This window comes from Neoarius graeffei, chromosome 16 (assembly GCF_027579695.1).
Source record: "Neoarius graeffei isolate fNeoGra1 chromosome 16, fNeoGra1.pri, whole genome shotgun sequence".
Taxonomy (NCBI): domain Eukaryota; kingdom Metazoa; phylum Chordata; class Actinopteri; order Siluriformes; family Ariidae; genus Neoarius; species Neoarius graeffei.
This window is the reverse complement of record NC_083584.1, coordinates 8,813,625-8,833,483: the sequence shown is the minus strand read 5'-3', so window position 1 is coordinate 8,833,483 and position 19,859 is coordinate 8,813,625. Positions and strand designations below refer to the sequence as shown.

The window sequence follows — 19,859 nt, the reverse complement described above, 5'->3', positions numbered from 1 at the left end:
GAAGGTTGAAACCCATCGTAAAACCATGCAGTAGGAGTGAAGATAATGGCAGCCAACATCTCCTGCACAACCCACGCTTGACACACACACACACACACACACACACACACACACACACACTTTCCCTCCCGCCTGGTGACTCAGAAGCGGAGGTGGCAGAAAAGTCTAGAGCCTAAAAATACTCGAGCTTCTGTCAGACAAGGTTCAGCTTCAGTGGTGCAGCAGACCGGAAGTGAGCGTTGGCTGGAGGCGGAGTTTCATTATTACGGGTGGAGAATCTCCTCCAGAAATGGGGGAGCAGGGACGGCTCCCAGTGACACGCGCGCGCGCGCGTGTGTGTGTGTGTGTGTGTGTGTGTGTGTCCCAGTATCAAACCACAAATGAACACAACAGACAGCTTAGTTTATTTATTACGATTTATTACTACTGTTACTATATAATAGTAGATGGAGAGAGAGAGAGAGAGAGAGAGAGAAAGACAGAGAGAGAGAGGGAGAGAAAGACAGAGAGAGAGAGGGAGAGAAAGACAGAGAGAGAGAGGGAGAGAAAGACAGAGAGAGAGGGAGAGAGAGCGATGGGGAGAGAGAAAAACAGAGAGGGAGAGACACAGATGGGGAGGGGAGAGAAAGAGAGAGAGAGAGATGAGGGGAGAGAGAGAGAGAGAAAGACAGAGAGAGAGGGAGGGGGAGAGAGAGAGATGGGGAGGAGAGAGAGAGAGAAAGACAGAGGGAGGGGGAGAGAGAGAGAGAGAGAGAAAGACAGAGAGGGAGGGAGAGAGAGAGAAAGACAGAGGGAGGGAGGGAGAGAGAGAGAGAGAAAGACAGAGAGGGAGGGGGAGAGAGAGAAAGACAGAGAGAGGGAGGGGGAGAGAGATGGGGAGGAGAGAGAGAGAAAGACAGAGAGAGAGGGAGAGAAAGACAGAGAGAGACAGAGAGAGGGAGAGAGAAGACGGAGAGAGGGAGAGAGAGAAAGACAGAGAGAGGGAGGGGAGAGAGACAGATGGGAGGGAGAGAGAGAAAGAAAGACAGAGAGAGAGAGAGAGAGAGATGGGGAGAGAGAGAGAAAGACAGAGAGAGAGATGGAGAGAGAGAAAGACAGAGAGGGAGGGGGAGAGAGAGAGATGGGGAGGGAGAGAGAGAAAGACAGAGGGAGAGAGAGAGAGAGAGAAAGACAGAGGGAGGGAGAGAGAGAGAAAGACAGAGGGAGGGGGAGAGAGAGGGAGAGAAAGAAAGACAGAGAGAGAGAGAGACGGAGAGAGAGAGGGAGAGAGAGAGACAGCGAGATGGGGGAGAGAGAAAGACAGAGAGGGAGGGGGAGAGAGAGGGAGAGAAAGAAAGACAGAGAGATGGAGAGAGAGAGATAGAGAGGGAGGGAGGGGAGAGAGAGAGATAGATGAAGGAGTGTGTAAGAGGAAGTGTCCTCACTGAGTTCCTGACCTAAGAGCTTCTTGCTGTCGAGTTTCTGGCGGTTGAGGGGACTCGTGCCGTACAGCAGTGTGTGATACTCCGAGTGCACCGTCTGGATCTCATCCAGGGTCGCCTTCCTGCCCCGGATCCTCTACACACACACACACACACGCACACACACACACACACACACACACACACACACACACAAGCGTTATCATTCTGAAGCTCTTCCTCCTTAAACTGGTGCAGGCTGAACTGTGATGAAGGTGAAGTGTTTCTCATCCGCACTGTTACAGCACATACAGAAGACCTAAGGTCACAGAAGCAGTTCTGGGACCCAAAGGTCGCTGGCTTGATTCCCTGGACCAGTAGGAATGTCTGAAGTGCCCTTGAGCAAGGCACCTAACCCCAACTGCTCTACTGCTTTGCTTTTGTGTTCAGTTCAGTATTTATTATTTATCTGGTGTTGAACAGTAACGATGGTAAAATATACGACGCCCTGATTCCATTTTCAGTCAAACAGCTTTTTCATGCAGGTCAAAATGAAAGTGAAGGAATACTCCAGATAAATTATTTGCATCTAGACAGGTTTTACTGTTTGAGAACGTTTTCATTGTTGCTGTAAACCCACACCACAGTAGCTTTAAATACTGAGTGGATAACTGACTCAACACAAAATGGTGGTCTCTGAAGTGTGTGTTTAAATTTCACACACTTTCTCATTATCGGGAAAAACAATAAGGTTGTAGTTGGTATGGCGTGCCAGCAGGCGGCGCTCTCACCTCACAGCGGCCCAGCAGTCCCGTCTCCTGCAGCCTGGACCACACGCTCTGTATGCGCCCGGCGTGCTCCGGGTGGATGTGTGTGTTCCCGCACATGCACTGGTGCTTCAGCATGAGTGTGTCGTACACCAGACCTGCGCGAGATGCGACAAACGGACAGGAGGACTCAACCCCAACCCTAATGACTCCATCTTTATAAACAGATCCATAACGGGGTTACTGTCACCACGGTCAAGCGGATTATTTTCCTCTAACAGCACAACACAATGTGATTTTTTTTTCTTTTTATACCACATCAATTTGCTGATGATTGGTACCTGTAGTGAAGAGGTGCTTGATGGGAATTCTCCCACGGGCGTGGTTTTAAGACTGGAGGTGATGGGGGACGACTGCGCTCTTCCCAGAGGCCTGTGCGGCATTCCCGTGATGGACAGAGACGCCTGGAACACGTTCAGCTGCTGCAGGTGCTGCTGCTCCGAGAACTGTGGACAGAGAAACACTTCAAACTAAAGTGTGTGTGTGTGTGTGTCACATTTTTTCAGCCTCGACCTCAGAGCCATTACTCATCAAAACAGAGACTTTCTTACGCCTTAGAAATCCTAAAACGCTCCCAGGATGTGAAAGGATGCAGAAAGTGGGAAAGGAATTTATTCTCAGTTCATCTACGAGCACTTTAAAAGGTGCTGTCTGTCATTTTTTCCAATGTTTCTGGACCTGAAATAATTACATCATCTTAAAGACACTGCACTGAAAATGTGAATCATATGACTGCCATGCGGTGGATTTTTTTTTCTCTCAGATTTATATATTTATTTACACTATATAATTTCCAGGCTGGAAATGAGCTCCGCCTCCAAATAACCCAGATCTCCCTGGCTCCACCTCTTTTCCCTAAAAGTTTAAATTCCAAAACTGCTCCTTTTAACCCTATAAAACTTGTGTGCAGTGTCCTGTGATGATCTTTCTGGGAGGAAAAAAAAATATAAACAACACACTAAATGGAGGAAATGCTAATTATTAAAGGTGCCATAAGCAAACTTAGCGTTAATGTTAAGGCTAGCCGTTGTCAAAAATCCAAACAAACAAATACTGTACAGACCTTCCCTACAAGCTAGATAATGTTCCCACTACATTATTTCACATGACATCCACCATTTTGAACTCAGGAACGTTTTCGGCAACCCGGGAACCCTTTCAGAAACCCAGAACTTCTTACAAAGATGTTTTCAAGATCTCAGGCAGGGACCCTGTTAATGAACCTTTTCCACAAACTCAAGATCCTTTTCACAAATTCAGGAACACCCAGAAAATTTCTGTGGAACCAAGAACGATTTTTTCATAAACCTCAAGAACCTTCTTACAAATTCAGGGCCCTTTTCTGGAACATTAAAAACAAACAAACAAACAACAACAAAAAAACCTCAAGACCTTTTTCAAACTTTGCAACCTTTCCATAAATTCAGGATTCTTTTTACGAACCCAAGAATATTTTCACAAAACTAGGAGCCTTTTCGGGAACCCAGGAACTTTTTTAGGAACTCAATAAGCTTTCTCAAGCTCAAGAACCTTTGCATGAACTCAAGAAGCTTTGTACAAACCCAGGAGTATGTTCAAGAAATCAGGAACCATTTCAGGAATCATTTCATTTTTTTCAGCAACAACCTTTCTCAAGCTCAGGAACCTTTTCACAGACTCCAGACTCAAGAACCCTGCTGCTATCTCGGTCTGTTTGAGGAACTGGGAAACCTTTTTTAACAAACTCAAGAACTGTTTCATGAACTCTGGAATCTTCACAAGCTCAGAAACATTTTCAGGAACCCAGAAGCCGGAAGTCAAGAATCTGTTCACTCAGGAACCTTTTCCAGCTCTCCATATGCAGCTCTTCATTCTTTACAGATGGTCAGACAGGTACTGAATCACACGGAGGACAACAAGCAGAAAAGTGTGTGTGTGTGTGTGTGTGTGTGTGTGTGTGTATAAATGTAGCTGTGTACAGACTAAACACAGCTCAGAGAGCAGGAACGTCAGGAACCTCTACGGAGCCAACAGAACCATCTCCAACTGCCAAAAAGCTACTTACACATTCTCCTGCTGTAAACAGCCATCCTGCCTGCTTTCTATCAGCCTGCGTGTGTGTGTGTGTGTGTGTGTGTGTGTGTGTGTGTGTGTGTGTGTGTGTGTGTGTGTGTAAAAGTCAGGAGCCATGATTCAAATCCAAGATAGTAGGCAAGTTTCTCCAAAGTTTCTCATGGTCTCAAGAACTTTAAGAACCTTTCCACAAACACTCGCTAACTCAGGAACCCAGGGCCTTATTTTAGGAACTCAGGAACCTTTTCAGGAACTTTAAAAAAAAGATTTTTTTTTTTCAGAAACTCAGCAACCCTTTTATGGTTCTTAAGAACCTTTTCAGGATACCATCAATTTACTTTTTTTTTTTTAAATAAACTAACTAAGCAATTGTTAAAGGAATTCAAAAACCTTCTTCAAGAAAAAAAAATTCACAAAAATACTGAACATTTTCACAAACTCAAGAACCTTTTTGGAAACACGGGAATGATTTTAAAGGAACTTTCTTCCAAGAACTAAAGAACTCACTATTGAGAGACAATCCAGCAACATCAACTTGGATCATCAAGGGCTCTCATGAGGAGGCGTGGCCTGCTCACCTGTCAGTCCACATCAAGAAGGCGTGGCCTATTTACCGCGAGAACGCTGCAGGCGGGAACTTTGTTCATTATCATTTCAGAACCTTTTTTTTTTTTTTTTAAGTTAATGAAGAAATCCAGAAACTCAGGAACCTTTAGGGGAACTGAAGAACCTGTCCATGAGTTTTCATTTTCATAAGACCTTTAAAGGGACACGGGAACCTTTTCACAAACTCATTAACTTGTTTTTTGGAATTTTTTTTCCAAAAAGGTTTTTCAGAAATGTGGGAAAAGAAATTGAGTCAATTTTTCTTTTTCCAGGAACCAAAGGGACTTTTCAGGGATCTCAGGGATGTTTTCAGGAACTGAAGAACCTTTTCATGAGCTTAGGACCATGTTTATTCATTTTATTTTTTTCAGGAAGTGACGTAAATCCAGGAACGAAATGAACTTTTCTAAAATTTAGGCATGTTTTCAGGAACCAAGGAACATTTTTGAAGAATTCAGGAAGCCCTTGTTGCAGTGCGACCCAGCTTCAGCTTCTCAGAAGGTTCCAGAAGCTTAGAGGAAAAATGGCTGGTGAACAAGAAAGAGGGAAAAAAAAAAAACAGTGTGGCATGTTCAGTGTGCAAGACAAGACACATGGCTCACTCAGAAGAGAGACGAAACACACACACACACACACACACTCCGTCAATGCCTCCTCTTTATTTAGAAAAGATGCTGCATTTCATGCTCTCTCTCTCTCTTGCTCTGTGTGTTATATATCTCTCTCGCCCCTCCTTCTCCATCTCCTGAGGGTGTGCAGGATCACATTTGTATTCCAGGCACTTGGAGAGACAAGTGGAGAAGCAGCAGACACACACACACACATGCACACACACACCCACACACACACTTTGTACCTGTGTGTGTGCATGTGCACAATAGTCTAATATCTATGCTTGACCACAAAGGCGTTTTAGAGGACGCTGTCTCAATGAGATGACTAAACTCAACAATATACAACAATGCCACCCCCGAATGCTTTGTAATACGCCTAACACACACACACACACACACACACACACACACACACACACACACACACACACACAGAGCTGGTGGGTTGTGATTGGGTGTGAAGTGCAGGGCAGACGAGGCGGGGGCGAGAGGAGGCGATGATTCACCCTGGAGAGATGAGTCAGAGATGGACGCTTCCATTCATAGGGCAGGGCGTGTGTGTGTGTGTGTGTGTGCTGCAGCAGGAGGATGAGGTATGAATTCTAATGCTTTTTTGGACTTTTTTCCCTCAATGATCTCAGGGAGAAGGAGGAGTCTCTCTCTCTCATTCATCCTTCATTCAAGGGTGCACATGCACGTGTGTGTGTGTGTGTGTGTGTGTGTGTGTGTGTGTGTAAGACGAGCGATGAGCGTCACACCCCACTGCGGAGCGACTTATGTTATGCAAATGAATGCGCAGTGACACACGAGTGCCTCGTTCACTGCGCCAACGCTGCCATCACCACACCGTATGATCACATCTTCATATTAGTGCCCTAGATAGGGGATACGGAGTGCACACTACCTAGTGAATTTACCACTTCAGAACTACCCAAAAGTAAGTGCCCCCCAGCCCGATATAAACGGACATTGCATCTATTTTTAAAAATGCCTTCTTTTAAGATCCGTGACAGCAATGAAAATAGTGATCACGGTGTCCTTCCCAGGAATGTATCAGCTTCCGTTCACACTCATCCCCTTCTGCTTTATTCCCACTTCAATTCCGAAGTGGATCTGTGAGGCGTGGCCTGTGTTACTGTTCATCCCAGAGAAAGAGGTTTGGTTTTTGTACCTGTTATTCCTAGTGAAGAAGGCGTGGCCTGTGTGCCTGCCATTCAGGGTGAAGAAGGCGTGGCCTGTCTCCCTGTCAGTCACAGTAAAGGAGGAGCGGTGTCTCTGTCAGGTACACGAAAGAAGACCTGCCTGTCTGGAGATTCAGTGAAGAGGGCGTGGACTCTGTTGGTCATTCCCAATGAAGGAGGCGTGACCTCCATATGTCAGTCTTAGTAAATGAGGTGAAGGAGGTGTGGCCTTGTTACCTGTTAGTCTGAGTAAAAGAGACTGTGGCCTGTGGAACTGTCAGTCCCAGTGAAGGAGGTGTGGCCTGTGTAACTGTCAGTCCCAGTGAAGGAGGTGTGGCCTGTGGAACTGTCAGTCCCAGTGAAGGAGGTGTGGCCTGTGTAACTGTCAGTCCCAGTGAAGGAGGTGTGGCCTGTGGAACTGTCAGTCCCAGTGAAGGAGGTGTGGCCTGTGTAACAGTCAGTCCCAGTGAAGGAGGTGTGGCCTGTGTAACGGTCAGTCCCAGTGAAGGAGGTGTGGCCTGTGCAACGGTCAGTCCCAGTGAAGGAGGTGTGGCCTGTGTAAATGTCAGTCCCAGTGAAGGAGGTGTGGCCTGTGTTACTGTCAGTCCCAGTGAAGGAGGTGTGGCCTGTGGAACTGTCAGTCCCAGTGAAGGAGGTGTAGCCTGTGTAACAGTCAGTCCCAGTGAAGGAGGTGTGGCCTGTGTAACGGTCAGTCCCAGTGAAGGAGGTGTGGCCTGTGCAACGGTCAGTCCCAGTGAAGGAGGTGTGGCCTGTGTAAATGTGAGTCCCAGTGAAGGAGGTGTGGCCTGTGTAAATGTGAGTCCCAGTGAAGGAGGTGTGGCCTGTGCAACAGTCAGTCCCAGTGGAGGAGGTGTGGCCTGTGTAAATGTGAGTCCCAATGAAGGAGGTGTGGCCTGTGTAACGGTCTGTCCCAGTGAAGGAGGTGTGGCCTGTGTAACTGTCAGTCCCAGTGAAGGAGGTGTGGCCTGTGTAACTGTCAGTCCCAGTGAAGGAGGTGTGGCCTGTGTTAGTGTCAGTCCCACTGAAGGAGGTGTGGCCTGTGTAACAGTCTCTCCCTGTGAAGGAGGTGTGGCCTGTGTAAATGTCAGTCCCAGTGAAGGTGGTGTGGCCTGTGTAACTATCAGTCCCATTGAAGGAGGTGTGGCCTGTGTAACTGTCAGTCTCAGTGGAGAAGGTGTGGCCTGTGTAAATGTGAGTCCCAGTGAAGGAGGTGTGGCCTGTGTAAATGTGAGTCCCAGTGAAGGAGGTGTGGCCTGTGTAACTGTCAGTCCCAGTGAAGGAGGTGTGGCCTGTGTAACTGTCAGTCCCAGTGAAGGAGGTGTGGCCTGTGTAACTGTCAGTCCCAGTGAAGGAGGTGTGGCCTGTGGAACTGTCAGTCCCAGTGAAGGAGGTGGAGCCTGTGTTACTGTCAGTCCCAGTGAAGGAGGTGTGGCCTGTGTAACTTAAGGAGGTGGGGCCTGTGTTACTGTCAGTCCCAGTGAAGGAGGTGTGGCCTGTGTTACTGTCAGTCCCAGTGAAGGAGGTGTGGCCTGTGTTACTGTCAGTCCCAGTGAAGGAGGTGTGGCCTGTGTTACTGTCAGTCCCAGTGAAGGAGGTGTGGCCTGTGTTACTGTCAGTCCCAGTGAAGGAGGTGTGGCCTGTGTTACTGTCAGTCCCAGTGAAGGAGGTGTGGCCTGTGTTCCTCTTTTCTCTAATTAAAGCTGAACTGTTTGTGTACGTGTGCACACACACATGCACACGTCTCGCACTCGGGCTGCAGCACTGTGTGGGACAGAGGACAGACATCAGCGCAGCTCGGCGACGTGCGTCAGCACGAACCCGATTTCATCAGCGCCGGTTTCGCAACGTGATAAAGTGCAAAGGCTGAAGGACGTTACACAAAGGAACTGAACAAGAGTACGAGAGGAAAAACAGAGCCAAATATAACAGACAGTAGGACTGAGTGATGAAATAACAAAGAGCAGCTCGGTTCATGGAAAACACGCTCAAAGATCAAGGAAGTGCTGAGAAAAAACCCCCCAAAAACACACAAACAAAAAAAAAAAAAACACTTTCAGGGTTTCAGAGGAGCAGCACCAGATGCTCGAGGGCCGGCTCTCCACAGCATTTCTATAATTTATTAATACCGAACATTTTTTGGACACGTCACAGCATCTGCTTCTGACTTTATATTCACACAAAGCAAAAAAGTAGATTTATAGATATAGAAAAATATCAGGAAAACTCTCGGACATATACCGTCTCATGGCGCCTTAATAAAGACGTACAGGTTTGAAATGAATAAGAAAAGAAAGCTCCGCCTCCTTACCTGCCTGTAGGGGTCGCCCTCTTCATCGCACTCCTTCAACTCAATGGCTTCATCTTCGTCATCCTCTTCCTCCAGGTCGCTCTCAGTGCTCTCGCCTTTCAGCGGGACCACGCGCTCAGAAGGGGGCGTGGTCTCACCCGAACTTTCTTTGCTCAGCCCCTCCCTCACACGCTCAGGCCCATCCCCCCACTCCTCCTGCATCTCTGCTGTCTCGGTAAGCTCCTCCTCTATTTCTTCTGGATGGGTTGGGGGTTGGCGTGGAAGCTCCGCCCCTTTGGAGAGGATCTAATTGAAAGATGTGAATTTTATATTTGCGGTATAAGAGCTGCGCTGTTACAGGAAAATAACGAGTGAAAAACAACACTCGTATTATTTATTTATGAACCTCGTTATAAAATAATCAACCAAATGAGCCAAAATTATAAACAAGTAATAACTGTGGGTGCCGATATTTATAAACACCGACCGGTCATTTCTTTCCGCTCGTTAGTGAGTGTTACCTTGTTGAGCTGGTAGTGTTTCTGTTTCTCCAGGAAGTGTTGGTGCTGCTGCTGGATGACGAGGTGCTGCAGCGCCTGTGGGGTCTGCGGTAACGGAGCCGACTGCGTGCGCGCTAGCGGACGGTGCCGCGGCAGCTTGCTGACCGTCCTCATGCTGTTGGACACCCGTTCACCCGTAACCAACGGCGACTGGCCGTACATGGGCACTGACGGGAGCGAGGGAGTATTAACACCACTGCTAATGACCACTTGGTTTTCATAACCAGTACCTGAACGCGTGTGTGTGTGTGTGTGTGTGTGTTACCTGCGAGCAGTGCGCTCTGTTGCCGGGCCTGCTCCAGCAGGAGGACGTGCTGCAGTAGCGAGCTGTGGCTGCTGTGACTGTTTGCGGCCGACGGTGGCTCCGAGTCCACACACACGGACACGGATGAGCTGCTCCCGAACTTCCCCAACACGCCTCCCTGACGCACCCCCTGCACCTGCCGCTCCGCCTCTGGCTGGACCCCGAGCTTCTGAGGAGCCTGATGACAGACGACAGACGGACGTCAGAGCGTGTGATGGTGTGTAAGGGAGGATGGTGAAGATGTGGTGCAGGACTCACGGTGATGTGTGCGTTAGCCGGCAGACCCAGAGAGATGTTGGGCAGAGACGGAGACGTGTACAGGCTCAGAGGGCTCACCGCTCCGTCTGCGTTCAGAGACTGGTGCAGGGAACGCAGCTGCTATTCACACACACACACGAAAGTGAAACCTTCTGAGGTTCTGGATCAATTAACATCTGTACACATCTGTCAAATGCTCAAAATGCTGTCCCAGCTAGAAAGGCTGGAAACAAGGGGCGGAGCTCTATGGTGAGTAGACACACCTACATGTTCTCATAAAAGCCCAGAAATAAAACCCAGGACGGTAAGAAGGAACTTAAGCCCAGACACTTACAGAGCCTTGCAAAAGTATTCATCCCCCTTGGTGGTTGTCCTGTTTTGGCTGGAATTAAAATGGATGTTTGAAGGGTGAGCACCATTTGATTTACACAACATGCCGACCACTTTAAAGGGGCACATTGTTGTTTTATTGTGACACAAACAATAATTAAGATGAAAAAACAGAAATCCGGAGTGTGCATAAGTATTCACCCCCTTTTCGTATGAAACCCCTAAATAAGAGCTGCTCCAACCAATTCACTTCATAAGTCACATAATTACTTCATTAAGATCCACCTGTGTGCAATCAAAGTGTCACATGATCTGTCACATGATGTCTGTATAAATCAACCTGTTCTGGAAGGACCCTGACTCTGCAACACTACGAAGCAAACAACATGAAAACCAAGGCGCCTCCAAACAGGTCAGAGACAAAGTTGTGGAGAAGTATAGATCAGGGTTGGGTTATAAAAAATATCCCAAACTTTGAATGTCCCACAGAGCACCATTAAATCCATTATAGCAAAATGGAAAGAATATGGCACCACTACAAACCTGACAAGACAAGGCCGCCCACCAAAACTCACAGACCGGGCAAGAAGGGCATTAATCAGAGATGCAACAAAGACACCAAAGAGAACACTGAAGTAGCTGCAAAGATCCACAGCGGAGATGGGAGTATCTGTCCATAGGACCACTTTAAGCTGTACGCGCCACAGAGTGGGCGGGGCTTGATGGAAGAGTGGCCAGAAAAAAAAAAAAAAAAAGTCATTGCTTAAGAAAGCATGTTTGGAGTTTGCCCAACAGCATATGGCAGACTCCCCAAACACATGGAAGAAGATTCTCTGGTCAAATGAGACCAAAATTGAACTTTTTGGCCATCATGGGAAACGCCATGTGTGGCACAAACCCTGAGAACACCATTCCTACAGTGAAGGATGGTGGTGGCAGCATCATGCTGTGGGGATGTTATTCATCTGCAGGGACAAGAAAGCTGGCCAGGACTGAAGGAAAGATGGATGGCACTAAATACAGGGCCATTCTGGAGGAAAACCTGTTTGAGTCGGCCAGAGGTTTGAGACTGGGACGAAGATTCACAGTCTAGCAAGACAATGACCCTAAACATACTGCTAAAGCTACACTGGAGTGGTTTAAAGGGAAACATTTAAATGTCTTGGAATGGGCGAGTCAAAGCCCAGACCGCAATCCAATTGAGAATCTGTGGCATAACTTGAAGATTGCTGTACACCAACGCAGCCCATCTAACTTGAAGGAGTTGGAGCCGTTTTGCTTTGAGGAACGGGCAACAATCCCAGTGGCTAGATGTGCTAAGCTAATAGAGACATACCCCAAGAGACTTGCAGCTGGAATTGCAGCAAAAAGTGGCTCTACAAAGTATTGACACTGGGGGGTGAATACCTATGCGCACACTATATTTCTGTTTTTTCATCTTAATTATTGTTTGTGTCACAATAAATAAAATATTTTCACCTTTAAAGTGGTAGACATGTATAAATCAAATGGTGCTAACCCTCCAAACATCCATTTTAATTTTAGCTTGTAATGCAACAAAACAGGACAGACACCAAGGGGGATAAATACTTTTGCAAGGCACTGTATACCCAGGGAATTTAAGACCAGGAAATAAATCCCAAAAACGTAAATCTGGATATTTAAGTCCAGGAACTTAAGATAAAGAAATGTATTCTATCTACATTCACTGGATATGAGCAATCATGCGCTCTGATTGGTTACTCTACTACGAGGATATCAGCTCATATGTCATGAGTAGAGAAAAACAAAATGGCGGAGCGTGTTGCTGAACCAACCGAGGCCGAAATAAAAACTACTGGAAAACAAAACCCTAAAAAATACAAAAAAAAAGCAACAAATATGGAATAAAAGTATTTTATAATAAGAACTTTTTTTTTTTTAATTTTTCAAGAATTATTATTATTATCGCATTTTTCAGAAATTGCTCCTGTCATTTCGCTGGTTTGTTTACATTCTAAGCGGAAATGATTTTGTCTGATGTTTTGTATAAAATTTGTAATTTATCACATTTGCAAAAATTTAAAATAAAAATGCTCTGTTTCTCAAAATCAGGTGAATGTGGAGAGAATAAAACAGTTATTCCACTCAATCTCGTCGTACATGGATTATAGACAACTCGGTGCTACGCGCCTTGTTGGCTATCCGCTCATGTACGATGAGATTTGGTGGAATAACTGTTAAATAGTCCAGGAACTTACAGTAAGCCCAGGTTCTGTAGCTGAACAACTTAAGCCTTTGGACTTTAACCAAGGAATTAAAGCTCAAGATCTAAAATTCAAGAAATTAAGACCAACAGTTGGAGCCCAGGAAACAAAGCCCAATGACTTTAATACAGGACTCGAGCTCAGGAATTTAAATCCAGGAACTAAAGTTCAGAAACTGAAGCCTAGACACTTAAATCCCAGAAACAAATCCCTAGACACTTTACTCCAGGAGTTTCAGCTCAGGAATCTTAGTCCAGGAAATGAAGCCTCAGGCTACGTTCACACTGCAGGCTGAAGTGACTCAAATCTGATCTTTTCACCCATATGTGACCTGTATCCGATCTTTTATTGACAATATGAACGACACAGATCCGATTTTTTCAAATCCGACCCAGGCCGTTTGGATATGTGGTCCTAATTCCGATTCCTATCCGCTTTTTTCATATGCGACTTCAGTCTGAACCGCCAGGTCGCATTCATCCGACTTACACGTCATCAACAAGCCACAAACGTCACTCATCTGCGCTGAAGTAGGCGGCGGGTCTCTCAAAAAAAGTGACAACAACATGGCGCATAATCACGGGCGCAGATAGAGGGTGGGACTCGTCCCACCCAGATTTAAATTCACCTCGCTCGGTCCCCCCCACTTATAGGGAGGAAAAACGTCTATGCTGTCTTTCTTTGCATAAGGCAAACCTCACGGAAAAATCAAAAGACTAATTACCATTCGGTTTATTGAGGTGCACAGCAGTGTATACATAGTTGCAACAACTCACATAAAACAAAACAAAGACTGATATTCGGTTGGTTGAGCTGCGCAGACTGCACAGGTTGCGAGCTCGAGCTTGGTTGCTATGGTTACTAACAACAAGTTTGACAGGCATATCGGGGTTGGGGTTGGTTTGCTGGCAGCTTTGTCCCCCCCAGTTTTTTGTCCCCCCCAGTTCAAAAAACGTATCTGCGCCCCTGCGCATGACATCAATGCGAGGGACGCTTCGGGCTGTGAAGGTTCTGAATCTTCTCAATGGAAGGACGCAGAGGTTAGGGAGCTGATTTCCATTTGGGGGGATGCAGCTATTCAAGCTAGATTGGATGGGTCATACCGCAACCGGGCGGTTTTACTTCCGTAAACACTGGCCATGCTCACTGCGTGTGACGTCGTCGTATCCTGCAATGCGCATGCGGAACACTTTTAGGTCGCTTTTCGTTCATACTGAGGATCACATACAAGTCGCATATATTTGTTAATGTGAACGACCTCACAAAAAAATCGGAATTGAGCATTAAGCCTTGCAGTGTGAACGTAGCGTCAGTCACGAGTATCGCACTCGCAAATAATAATAATAAACATAATGCCACATTTTCTTTTGTTTTTATCAACCTTGTCACTTTGATCTTGTATTTCTTCATCATTCCATAAATATAGCAAGAGCTCTGTTTTAGTCACACTGATGATGATGAAGATGAATAATAATAATAATAATAATAAGGACAGACGTAGGAAGTACATGTGAGATTTTCCACGACGGTGACGCAAAGCCAAGCGGTGATGACGAAACTCGATATGACGTCCAATTAAACTCCTCTGCAAACAGAGAACCTGCTCGCTGCTTCGATTTTTTGCCTCTGGATTTATCTCGGTAACGAGGCCGAGGGAACGGAGGAAGAGTGCGTTTGCGAGACGATGAATGAAAAGGCTAATTCATTCCCATCATTCAATCTTTTTTTTTTCACCCCACCATTCAGCAGCATGCTCTTATTCATTCTTTCACTGGTTTTTTTTTTTTTTTTTCAAGCACACGTCTCTTTTTCTGTCTCTGTGAATCAGCCCCGGAGACGCTGAGCATGATCTGCTCGGCGCTCTCGGCTCTGACGTCACTCCGGCTCTGACTCAACAAACATCCCACTGCGAAAAAAAAGTCCAATTAGAAATAGAAAAGAAAGAAAAGAAAAGTTCAGGGCCTGTTTGCGGTGCGGATGACGTCAGCGCTCTGCTCTCCACACGGTCTGAGTGGAAGAGTGGCGGTGGGGCTGTAACCCTTTACATCTCCGCTGGCTATTTCTGGACAGAATAGTGAAAACACACACACGTAGGCACTGAGGGAAATAATGAGCCCCTGGTTATGTCGTAGGCCGTTCAGAGAAATACGAAAACATCAGCACTCGAGCGAACGGGGAGGCAGAACACTGCCAGCTGACAGGTCTGATACGTGCTGTATTTATTGCCCCACTTACACCAGGCTTTCATTGACTGGGCTGTCCCCCCCCTCCCCCTCCTCCTCCCAAAGTCATAAAGCGGATTGATTAGGCACAGGAATATAAATGCGCTCGGTGTGGAAATACAAAGACAGGAAATAAAACAGATTGGCAAAACCAAACAATTACTCAATCCCATGACAACAATGACGTAAAAGCGCATGAGCAACACAACAAGCGCTCTTAACAACACCGTTATTAGAGTTACTATATCTACCTGTGTGCCTTGGACAAAACGTTCTGCAACCACATACACACAAAATCTTATCTCCTGAGCCACAGGGAAAAAAAAAACAAAACATTTGCTCTTAAAATGTAATCAAGCTGAGAGGAACTGAGGAACCCTGAAGGATCTGAAAGCCGAGAACAAATCCAGGTTCCACTCCACGGACAGCACAGGTCACGGACGACACGCTGGTAAATCATTAAACAAACTCACGTTTCTCGTAAAAGGGTTCATAACGAGAGTTGAAATGCGTCAAGCGAGGAAAACCCATCATCATAAACTATTAAATCGGGTGCGAGTCAAAACCATAAAACCTTCCGACACCCAGACGAAGAGGAAGTCGGAAACACGGCGTTCTGAAACGCAGGATAATGTTCGGCAAGACTTCGCGATGAAACAAAACAAAACAGAAAACGTGCACACAACAGAACAGAAATAAAGAAACGGAACCCAAAATACAAGTGTGTACATGCTGTTGCCATGGGAACGAGGAATCCGTGACACCCAGGTGAGGGTTAATACCCGCTTCCTCCGAGACGTGTAAAGTCATTAAAGCCATCGCTTCGCTAATCAAACGTTTGTTAACGTTGTTTAAACACATCGTGTGTTACAGAAATATCATGATGATATTTTCATCATATCGCTCCACCCTTTCATCCAGACGCGCCGAACACTGGAAACCGATCATCAGCTGGTCTTCAGGATTTGGTTTCTTTCCTGTCGTTAGTTGAATGAGGAAATGGAATAATGTGTCGAATGATAATGCTTTATAATAAAACTTTTTATTCTATTTACATTCACTGGATATGAGCAATCGCGCGCTCCGATTGGCTACTCTACTACTAGGATATCAGCTCGTATACCGTGAGTAGAGAAAAACAAAATGGCGGCGCGTGTTGCTGAACCAACCGAGGACGAAATAAAAAATTTACTTGAAAACAAAACCCCAGAAAATACAAAAAAAAGCAACAAAACATGGAATGAAAGTATCTGATGGTAAGAACGCATCTTTTTTTCAAGAATTATTATTATTATCGCATTTTTCACAAAGTGCTCCTGTCTGTGAAGATTCTCAATCACCCAGGTCATCGTAAACTGTGGGTGGTAGAAAAGGGCAACTGGACTTGCTTGAAGATTCTTGAAAACGTTTCACCTCTCGTCCGAAAGGCTTCCTCAGTTCTGTCTGACTAATAGGGAGACAGAACAGCTGTTGGGGGAGCTGGGGCCGGAGCCAGGGGCCGGAGCCAGGGGCCGGAGCCAGGGGCCGGAGCCAGGGGCCGGAGCCAGGGGCGCTGCTGCACATGGAGGAGACTGTACACACGCACCCTATTAGTCAGACAGAACTGAGGAAGCCTTTCGGACGAGAGGTGAAACGTTTTCAAGAATCTTCAAGCAAGTCCAGTTGCCCTTTTCCACCACCCACAAAGTGCTCCTGCCATTTCACCGGTTTGTTTACATTCTAAGCGGAAATGATTTTGTTGGATGTTTTGAGTAAAGTTTTTATTCACTGAATTTGCAAAAAATAAAAATAAAAATGTTCTGTTTCTCAAAATCCAGTGACTGTGGAGAGAATAAAACAGTTATTCCTCTCAATCTCGGTGCTACGCGCCTCGTCGCCTGTCAGCTCATGTACGACTCGATTTTGTGGAATAACTGTTAAATGTTCCTGGGGCTCGTCAGTCCAGAGCAGATTTACAGTGATGTCAGTTCACTTTTAGTCTTCGGTGACTTTTGAAAGATGTGCAAATCCTTAAACTTGGTCTTTATTTCTGACAAACAGTACGAGAGCGTTGGCGGTGTTCGAGTGCAGCTCACCTCGGCGTGGATATTTGGGACGGAGCCGCTGGAGCCGTTCTCGGCGATGGCGCTGTTGGAGCTGTTGGGGGAGCTGGGGCCGGAGCCAGGGGCGCTGCTGCACATGGAGGAGACTGTACACACACACACACACACACACACACACACAATAGATTACACACTATCAGAAATTCAATAATTGGAAGAAAAATTAAAGAATTGTTCCATCAAATTTCTGTATTTAAGGACTTGGATAATTTCATCGTTCTCTCCCGTGTGCAATGCTGGACAAGTGATGGACTCATCACTCATCAGTGTGTGTGTGTGTGTGTGTGTGTGTGTTCACCCGAGATCTCAATGGCTCTCTTCTTGAAGGTGCTGATAACGGTGCCGTCTTTACGGCGGAGGAGAGGACTGCTCCTCCTCTCAGCAACCTTCTGTTTTAACCGCGAACGGACCTTCAGATTGGGCTCCGACGCTGAGAGAGAGAGAGAGAGAGAAAGAAAACACAGAGAGAGAGAGAAACACAGAGAGAGAGAACAGACAGAGAAAACAACAGGCACAGAAAGAGACAGAGAGAGAGAGAATATAGAGACAGAAAAAGATATATAGAGAGAGGGTGAGAGAGAGAATATAGAGACAGAAAAAGATATAGAGCGAGAGAGGGTGAGAGAGAGAGAGAATATAGAGACAGAAAAAGATGTAGAGCGAGAGAGGGTGAGACAGAGAGAATATAGAGACAGAAAAAGATGTAGAGCGAGAGAGGGTGAGAGAGAGAATATAGACAAAGATATATATATAGAGAGAGGGTGAGAGAGAGAGAGAGAGAGAGAGAGAGAATATAGAGAGAAAAAGATATATAGAGAGAGAGGGTGAGAGAGAGAGAATATAGACAGAAAGATATATATAGAGAGAGAGGGTGAGAGAGAAAATATAGAGAGAAAAAGATATATAGAGAGAGGGTGAGAGAGAGAATATAGAGAGAAAAAGATATATATAGAGAGAGGGTGAGAGAGAATATAGAGAGAAAAAGATATATATAGAGAGGGTGAGAGAGAGAATATAGAGAGAAAAAGATATAAATAGAGAGAGGGTGAGAGAGAGAATATAGACAGAAAGATATATATATAGAGAGAGGGTGAGAGAGAGAGAGAATATAGAGAGAAAAAGATATATAGAGAGAGAGGGTGAGAGAGAGAGAATATAGAGACAGAAAGAGAGAGAGAGAGATGTGAATGATGAGATCATTAAAAGAGGCAACAGACTAATCAGCACCACGGACAGCTACCATTAGTGTAAAAACACACACACACACACACACACATATTGTGATGATTATGTAAAAGTGCTAAAAACTGTGTACGTGTGTGTGTGTGTGTGTGTGTATGATGTCGCCACATTATGTAAGGGCTCAGTGTGCATTAGCGGAACATGATGAATGTGTAATAAGGAGCTTCACTCCACTTTCAGCCTGAGGGAGAGAAAAACTGCCGCTTTATTAAAATCAGAACGTCTGTTTTCGAGCGCAAGTCAACCGTCTGGTCGTCATGGACACGAATTCGCTGGTATACACGATAAGTTCACTGTGTACACATTTTTATTTTCATTTTAAAGTTTAAATATGTTTACAACGTATCCTGCACTTGTCCAATCAATCAGATACTCCCTCAATCATACGTGCCCTGCCCTGTGAAAGATAAAGTGGGTGTGGCTCTACAGCAACAGCTAGTTTTCCGAGCAAAGACGTTTAACTGGTTTTGTGGACGTTCGTTAACGTTAACTATAAACGGATAAAGAGCTCACTGAAAAAAAACATCAGTGTTGGCAAACTGGTGTAGAAGAGGAAGAAGAGGAATAAAACACTCAGGACATGCTGCTGTAGGAACGGTGTGGGAACTGTTACTCCGCTTCATCACAGCCCCCCGTCGCTGATTATTTTCCTGTGACACAGTGATGCAGCGCATTTTATTTCTTACTAGAAAACATTTATAAAGAAAAAAAAAAAAAAAAGAGTGTTGGGCTTTAAGTTGGTAAATTCATTCTGAGTGTGTGGGAATATAGCTGATAGCTATTCATGGGAGAAAAACATAACCTGTGTGTGTGTGGTGTGTGTGTGTGAGATAGAGATAGAGAGAGAGAGAGAGAGAGAGAGAGAGAGAAAAAGAGTTTGGGTCTGCTGTTGCTCTGATGACTCATACTGACTCACACCTGTAGACGCCCCACATGACTAAAGCAAACTAGCTCTCTCTCTTTCACACACACACACACTGCTTTCGCAAAGATGAACCATGGTAAAAAAATCCCAGATTATGTTACACATTTTTACGACTGTTACTGATTGCATCTTCAAGTCACACTCCGAGTTAGCGTAGAAGAAGTGAGGAAATCTGAGACAGTCAGCGTGTAATAAAACGTTACGCTTCTCTCCCTAAACGCAGTACAGAGTCCCAGTCGAACTGAAAACGTTTTAAATCTTTCAGTACTTCTCCGTCTCTCTGCCTTACACAAGAGATAAACGTCCGTCATAGCGTCTTCAATCGAGACCAGATGCGGGAGGCGTGACTTTCACAATTCACCGTCCGAATGCGACACCATCCACCCTGCACTTTGTTCACGAGTCTAACTCGTACTAGTGTAGTTGCGAGCTGAATGAAGAACGGTACGGTCCTCTGTGCTGTAGACGATGCTGGACGGGCAGAGGAGGAGTGAAAAACAGTTTTTTGTCACAATTCAGTGAAAGCTTGAAACACTCGCAACTCTCAGACTATTCACCACGTAACGAATCGTAACAAATGAGAACGATGATGGTGTGACAATCGGTTCTGGACTTAGAAGGAAAAAAAAAACATGTAGAAGTTTGACTCATAGGCGGCGCTAGAGAGTTTACAGGGCATAAA

At 45.6% G+C, this 19,859-nt stretch overlaps 1 protein-coding gene across 1 annotated transcript in view; it reads right to left on the bottom strand.

Moving 5' to 3' along the window:
• The window catches only part of hdac5 (histone deacetylase 5), a 197,677-nt gene that overhangs the window by 8,696 nt on the left and 169,122 nt on the right, over positions 1-19,859 (bottom strand). The window contains 10 exon segments of the mRNA XM_060942459.1: positions 1,437-1,557; positions 2,192-2,325; positions 2,509-2,535; positions 2,538-2,673; positions 9,010-9,294; positions 9,510-9,715; positions 9,814-10,030; positions 10,111-10,230; positions 16,984-17,096; positions 17,309-17,440. Of these exon segments, the coding sequence (XP_060798442.1) occupies positions 1,437-1,557; positions 2,192-2,325; positions 2,509-2,535; positions 2,538-2,673; positions 9,010-9,294; positions 9,510-9,715; positions 9,814-10,030; positions 10,111-10,230; positions 16,984-17,096; positions 17,309-17,440 (1,491 nt within the window).